The 7,500-nt window shown below is 47.6% G+C and overlaps 1 protein-coding gene across 18 annotated transcripts in view; it reads left to right on the forward strand.

The window, feature by feature from the left end:
- The window catches only part of LOC126578492 (potassium voltage-gated channel subfamily KQT member 1), a 161,215-nt gene that overhangs the window by 134,715 nt on the left and 19,000 nt on the right, over positions 1–7,500 (forward strand). For 2 of the 18 annotated variants that reach the window (XM_050241094.1, XM_050241107.1), the window contains one exon: positions 1,968–2,095. The exons of the other annotated variants lie outside the window; for them this stretch is intronic. In XM_050241094.1, the coding sequence (XP_050097051.1) occupies positions 1,968–2,095 (128 nt within the window). The remainder of the gene's footprint in view (positions 1–1,967; positions 2,096–7,500) is intronic. 18 annotated transcript variants of the gene reach the window in all.

Raw genomic sequence — 7,500 nt, forward strand, 5'->3', positions numbered from 1 at the left:
TGAAGGAATGTGTTGGACGTGTTGAGGGCGTGTGTCACCGGAACACAACCGGGTGTATGTGACACATGTTGACCGTTCGTTGTGGCCGAGTTGCTTTAATGCTCCATCGGAAGTAATTCTGTTCAGGGGCAACACTTTAACACGAGCGCACCGTGTTTTAAAGCAGTTCTTATCACTCTCCAGCTCCTTCTTGAAATGCTCATAAAAAAAGGGAAAAAACATTCCCTCGAAAGTCAAGAAAACACATTGGATGTCTCGCTCTCGGTGAAGCCGCCCCGGGAGAAGGGGATGGAGGCAAATATTTGTGTTGGCAAATAAATCATCACCCAAGTTTTCTCGGTGCACAAGAAGGACAAGAACAGAGCTCTACGGGGCAAGTCCGATGGTAAAGATGGATGGTGCCGTTGGACGATGGGGAATGTTTACAAAAAGACCGCCACTCAGAAGTAGCTGGATCTGGAGCACCGCTGGTGGACCGCACCACCGCACCGCAGCAGCGCGGCCTTTGTGCAAACGCTTCTTACTTTCATTACCGGCGTTCCTACGGGGTTGAAGCTTGGGCGCCTGGCGCCACTCGCCAGGACAAATGACAAATTGAAACAGAGCTCTCTGAGGGTTGGGTTGGCTGTCCAATCTGTCGCGAATCATCGGTCGTCGTCCGCCGTGTTGACTTCCATCCCACAGTGCCACCGTCTAGTGTGTTCCGTAAATAGTGACCACGTAATGAATTTCCACCTCTCGGTGAACAGCAATGGAAATTAGGAATTTGGAATGCCCTTCAATGTTGAAAGCACTGTGTGCCGCATCATAATTCGTTGTAAAAGCAGGGCTTTTCCTTAACCTCGTCGTCTTCATCGTGTAAGATCAGGGGTTTCAAACTTGCGGCCACCTCCGCGTTGTATATGTATGTTGTGTTTGATTCAGTAATTATATGTTCCATGGAATTTTATGCTATACACATGTTGGGATTGGAGATTGATAATATATCTGTCAATGACAGTAGTGTTCAGAAAATTGAATGAAAAAACATTTTTTCAAACATTTCAACATTCACCACCCAATGGAGTTTACAAACTCTTGGTCATTTAGAACCTTTAAATTTATATTTCAAATCCTTCAATTTTACCGGTTACCTGGCGCCTCCATCATCGTGTTGCAAAATTTAATAAAACCATGCACCTCCAAATGATGTGATGGAATGGCCCCTGGACTGGCAGTTGGATTTTTCTTCTGTGACCCGCATCCTAATATGTGTTTGAGACCCCGTGTATTAGACCGTGCGTCACTGGTATTCGTGATTGCGTGATCAGCGCCCGGTGATCTAACGTTTTACTTCTAACACTATTACTTATTCTCTTCTCACTCTTCTCATAATCTCTCTCATTTCTTTCTCTCTTTCTCTCTCTCTCTCTCTTTTCTCTTTGTATTTATCACTGTACGAACCAACTAACCTGCTTTCACCACTCCGCCACACCACCACCACCACCACTACCACCATTCCCTTTGGAGAAACGCCCCTGTACTTAAATTGTACTAAACACGGTGTACCAAACACGATCCACCACGTTTCTGTGTGCGTGTGTTTGTATGTGCGTGTGTATTTGTGTGTGCGTGTGCCACTAATGCCGCTACTGCTGCAATCTGGTGTACCGCAAAAAAAAAATCACCACGGTGCATTCAACCTCTTCGTCAATCCCCAACATACTAATCCCTACCGGGAAACGCAACCGCAACTAACACCGCAACATGAACGCGATCGATCGATCTTCTCCATCACCATCGACTGCAACCTGTTGCTGTTCGCGTACCCCACCACCACCGCCAACACGATGTCGTTGTACATGCTCGCATCCCACCTTTACATCCCTTGCTCCTTCTATCTCCTTGCCCCCGGTCCCCGGTGTTTCACGCTAACAACCACCACTCTGGCGTCTGACGTTCGTCCATCCGCCCACCCGACCGTGTAGCTTAAGTATTTCGTGGCACGTAAAAAATTCCGCGAAGCACAGAAACCGTACGATGTGAAAGATGTTATGGAACAGTACACTTCGGGGCACGCGGATCTGCTGACCCGCGTCCGGAACCTTCAGTTTAGGTGAGAAGCACTCCCAACATACTTTTCTCTACGCTAATCAATTCCAACCATGAATTGAATTCTTTTGATTTCACTCTTCATTTTCCGTCTTCCCTTCTTGTTCTTCTTCTTCTTCTTTCTCGTTTTGCTCATGTCCCGAGTTTGCCCGCTCTTCAATCTTTTCTTCTTACACTTCGGTTCTTATCGATGCGCCGTTCCGTCCTCGGTTCCGGGGCCGGAGTTAAGACTCTCGGGTTCCTTTTTTGTCTCGAATTATGACTTTTGCATTACGAATATGTTTTTGCATTTCCTTTGGCTAGCTGGCTGCTTCACTTTTATGTTCTTCTTCATTTTTTCTCTTTTTTATTTGCTCGTTTCGCTCATCGATCGGCCATCGATCGTGTGGGTCCGTGCGGTTGCACTCCGTCTAGTCACGACGGAGAGCGAGCTATCCAGCAAGCTGGCTAGTTTCTATGCTTCCCGTTATGAGTTCTGTTCTGCGAGCCGAGGACATGCTCTTTTAGATCTTCAACCAAAACCCGCTTTGCTCCTGTGCCAAAGAGAGACCAAAACTTTTCCGAAAACAGAATTCCAATTGTCCCTAATGCTCTCTCGCCCCTCTCGTCCTTTGCTTTGCATCCGTGAAGCAATCTAGTGCAACCGAGCTCGCTTAGCTTCATGAATTCATTTGACTTTTTCCTCACTCACCGTCTCGTGTGGCACCGGACGAGCGATCGATCCTTCATACTATCTGCTTTCCACACACTATTCCGCGATCTGAAGCTCGAAATCTCGACTTCATGCTTTAATGATGTGGCGATGCGGCTATACGTAATATTGGCGCTGCGAGCTGCATTTGACTGGCAGCCGCCGGTTTGCCAGCACGCTTCATTCGTTCCTTATTCTGTGTTTCGTTAAGTTATGGTTTCGTTTTCGCTTCCGAAATGAAGAAGAGCTAGAGATCATTACGTGAACATTTCACTGCTACGACCGTGAATGCGTGTGTTTTCCTTTTCCGCTGATACATTCGATGATTCGCATTTTCTCTTGTGTCTTTTGTAAAAAAGTCCAATCCAAAAACCAAAACTTCGCCCGCATCAGTAATAGTCGTTCACACGTTCGTTCGTTCGTTCGTTCGTTCGTTCGTTCGTTCGTTCGTTTTTGGATTTTAGCCCCGTTGTTTTGCTCCAAGCCAATCAAGGCTCTCTCTCTCATGTTACTATTCCTTTAATATAAGAATTTCGCATCTCGAGCGCGTTTGAATGTGTGTATGCTCATTTGCTCATTTGCTTTCCGTTTGCGCTACGTTTTCGCGGTTTTATGGTATATTTCTCTGCTAAGCAAAAGCTCCCGTTCGTTTTCTTTTTCCTTTCTAACCTCCTAGAATAGCCAATTTCATTTCATTCGCCCAAAAACTTACCATTCGATTACGTCTAATATGTCACGTGTCCCGGTGTGTTCGTGTCCGTTGATTTGGCGTGTGGTGTCTTGTCTCGGTGGCTCGTCGTGGCCTCATTCTCATTTAGCTCTTTGTTTGCGCCGCGATCCAAAATTAGTATTGAATGTCATTGATGTGTGTTTCCGTGTTTCTTTTTCTGGCCGAAATTCGAATGGCAGAGGAAGCTGAAGCAAAAAACAAACCTGCGGCCGACCTGCGCAATTAGTAGCTAAAGCAGTTGCGTGTATCGTTCATTGTTTTTGTTTTATTTCTAATTCATTCATTGTGTGTACCAATAATAAAAAGCCAACCCCCCGGCGCTCAAAACAGAGACCACAGAAAAATCCAGTAAAAGCCAAATGATATAAACCGCTCCAGGAGCTAAAAACCTAAAGCATTACATAACTTCATTGTCCAGATATCGATGTTCAATGTTTCCTATGTTGTTAGTGTTGTTACCGCAATATCCGTACCGTCATCCAACGTTGCTTCCATTTGTCCAATAGTCCAATATCCAATTGCAAACCAAAACTGTAATACTATACATAGAATAGCGTTTAAATCCGGTATCTAAATTCCACTATCAATGACGTTCGAGGCTGATTTTCCGCCAACAAATGGCGCTCACCGAGCGGAGCGGAGCGGAGGCGGATGTGTGGCGTGTGAAAGGTATTCCACATTCTGCAGCATAAGAAACTCAACACCACGGACGATTCGGTTTCGGATACTGTTGTGTAGTAGTAGCAAGAAGGACTTTATATCCTCCAGCTCGCAGTGCAGTAGCAAAAGGATATGGAATCCATCACGCCACTTGTGTAAATAACGAGCAGCCAGTTGGTTTGCTTTTGTAAAGTTGACCTTTGACCGATGAGCTTTGCTGAGTAGTAGAGAGCGCAGTGTTGTAGTAGTGCAATGCCCATTCGCTTAGCGATTTAAGCTGCTGCTGCTGCTGCTACTGCAGGTACCATCACGCTGCTGTAAATACACTTCCGGCTACCGAGGCACCCCCAGGTTGGTTACATTTACATCAAAAGTCATGGTATGGGTCCCGTCATTCCTCCGTTATGCTGCAGCAATAATGTTTCCGACCACAAATCGGAATCGGAAACACCATGTGGGTGAGGACTGGTTCTCTGGTGGTTGGATAAACATGACATGTCTAAGGCGGCGTTGACGAGCTGCCACCACGTGCTGCTCGAGGCGACAACAATCGAACGTAAATCAAACGAGAGTTCTTACGTTGTTACTACACAACGCGGTGACGCCATACCGCGGTTCCGCGACAATCGACCATTTTGCAAAGCGAATTTCAGTGGCGGAAGCCACGAAATAAATAGCAATTTGCCTTCCCCTACCCATCTCGCTTCGCTTTCGGTCTCTATCTTTCTCCTTCTATTTCTCTCTCTCTCTCTCTCTCTCTTTCCTCGCTCTGTCACTCGCATTGGAGGAGGTTTCTCGTGGAAAAAAATGTAAACCGTTGTCAGGAACAAAGGAAGCCTCGAAAAGCAATCTCGACTGCACTCGAGAGGGCGACTAGCGGTCGTAAAGAAGTTTTCACTTGGAACAAACCAAATGAGATCGTGCCCCCCGGAACTGCCGTCGGTCGACGAGTGCTGTCGACCCAGCGCTTTTGTTTCTTCCTGGAAAAAGGGAAACGCGAAGGACCAACAGAGAGAGGGAGAGAGAGAGAGAAGAGTGGGGCTTTATGTTCCCGGGCGCTACATGCTACAGCTGCTAGCAACCTTCGACTACAATGACAACTAACGATCAGAACTTACCTCGGCGCGCCGCGTTCCACGAAACTTTGGCTCCCGGATCCGATGCAAAGGTTCTCCGTCCCTTTCCCCTCTTTCTCACCGGGGAAAGGTTGTCGTTTAGTTTAGACAATGTGCCCAGGCACCAGTAAGGGATTTCCGTTTGGCTTTTAGACTCCAGGCGCCAGCACCACTACACTCGACGTCCCAATTCGAGTGTTCCATACCAACGTGCTTCATCTCCGATGCGGTGCCGCCGTTGTTTGTGTCAATATTGATGTTTTCTGTACCCCCGGAAGGATCTCCTCCCTTTCCGCTAGGATCTATTTGTTGTGTCAACGACAATCTGCATCCTGTCGGTGCACCGTGGTGCTGGTGCAGGTGCAACAAGCCAAACTTGCCAAACAGTGATTAGACACACGATTACCCGCTGAGCAACTGGGGTAACGAACGGGCGAGGAAGCGGGTCCTGAGATGCTGATGAGGACAGCTCCCGACACTAATCACCTTGATGTCGATTCGGTAACATTCACCTGCTCGAGAGACGAGAAACTTCTCCAGTAATCGGATTGTCCCGTTTACGCTCTCGCACGTTTCGAAACTGCTGGTACCGGTTTTGCTTGTTCTTCTGCCATTTAGGATTGTTTGATGTGGTTTCGACCTGTTCGATACCAGAACCGATGGCAAAAGGAAGCTCCGTTCCGAAAGGGGATTCTTAAGAAAACTTTTTCCCAACCGAAACTTTGCCCTCGATTTCGATTCAATTTGACGACTCCCGGCTTGTAAGCCGAGATAAAACGAGCCACATGCCACCGAATGCGGAAATGATTCTCCGTCCACCCAGGGGGACACGTAATCCGATCTGAGTTGCCATGTTTAGAATGCTCCCATAGTCTGTTTCCCCTCTGCAATGCGATCTAATTAAATCGCGGCTCGTCTGCATTTCGTCAGGAGCGTGTCCTTGGACCCTAACCTGGCTCACGTGGCTGCTCGCCGTTGATAATATGATTCATTTCCTTATGACGGCGTGACCCTTTCGAGGCCCCGTTTTCAGTTCACTTGGTGCCACATGCTGCTCCCATTCTCACCACCTGCAGGCACCCCATTTCTTATGTAAATAGTTTACTGGCGAACCTACCGGAGCTTGTTGTGTGACGGCCCCCGGGGGTTCAGGTAGCCCCGGCAACTACCGAGCAGCTCGTCACTAGTGCCCGTTGTAAAGTTGAGCTGCAAAAGCGTCCACCATCCCTCTCTCCTCACCACCCTTCAGCCTCTCAACCAACCGACCGGTCAACTGTTACGTTATGACAGCTTTCACCGAAAAGTAGTTTAGCATTTCCCGTTAGTAGCAGCAAACTACTGGTATAATATTGCTGGCGCGCTTTCCGGGGTTGCGTTTGCGTTTTTGTTTCGCTTTGTTCGGTGTTCCGCCAGTGCGGCAGAACCATTTGCTCGATTGCATAGAATCCTCCTCCTGTGGACTGTTTGGTTTTCTTCTTCGTTTTTTTTTCCTTTCTCAAAACCCATTTCCCCACATCCTCGGCCGTCCAACTTTTGTTTTCAAATTTAACATTCAACTTTGACTTCATCGGTCTGCCTTTTCCTCCTGCTCCTCCTCCCGCTGTCTCCCAGTCTAATACTCCGCCAGTTTGTTGGTGCTTGTAATACATTTTCATGAATATCTGCGCGTCATCGTTCGTAGATGATAGTGGCTGGTGGCCGGTAGAAAAATGCTGGTAGAAAACAGGTAGCCCCGTCACCACGGTAGCGTAGCGTAGCCCTTTTAACCACCCCCCCCCCCCCCCACCTCCTCATAGTTTAGTGCTTGAAAACTGTGATTTCACTTCCCGCTCGCCATAATCGCTTCGCATGTTTTCTCAATTCTAGCTGTAGTTCTAGTGCCTGGCATGCAGCTTGCCCCTCTCTTTGGTCTGGGGAGAGCATTTAGGGATGTTTCGGGTATAATTATGCACCATGTCAAGCGATTTAACTTTTTGTCTACCATCTTTTGCACCGCATCGCTTGAATTGTATGTGTTTGTTTTTGTGTTTTTTTTCTTCTGTGGCCCCTGCATGTGCCCCCTTTTACGTGGTAAAACTTATACCACCGATGGAGAGGAGAAGAACTGCGAGAGTAGTGGAGCGGAACAGGAACAGAAAGGAACCGGCTGCAACTGACACAAAATGGAGGCGCACGAGAAGCGTTTCTGCAAAGCGATCACCATCATCATCGGC

The sequence above is a fragment of the Anopheles aquasalis genome, chromosome 3 (assembly GCF_943734665.1).
Source record: "Anopheles aquasalis chromosome 3, idAnoAquaMG_Q_19, whole genome shotgun sequence".
Taxonomy (NCBI): domain Eukaryota; kingdom Metazoa; phylum Arthropoda; class Insecta; order Diptera; family Culicidae; genus Anopheles; species Anopheles aquasalis.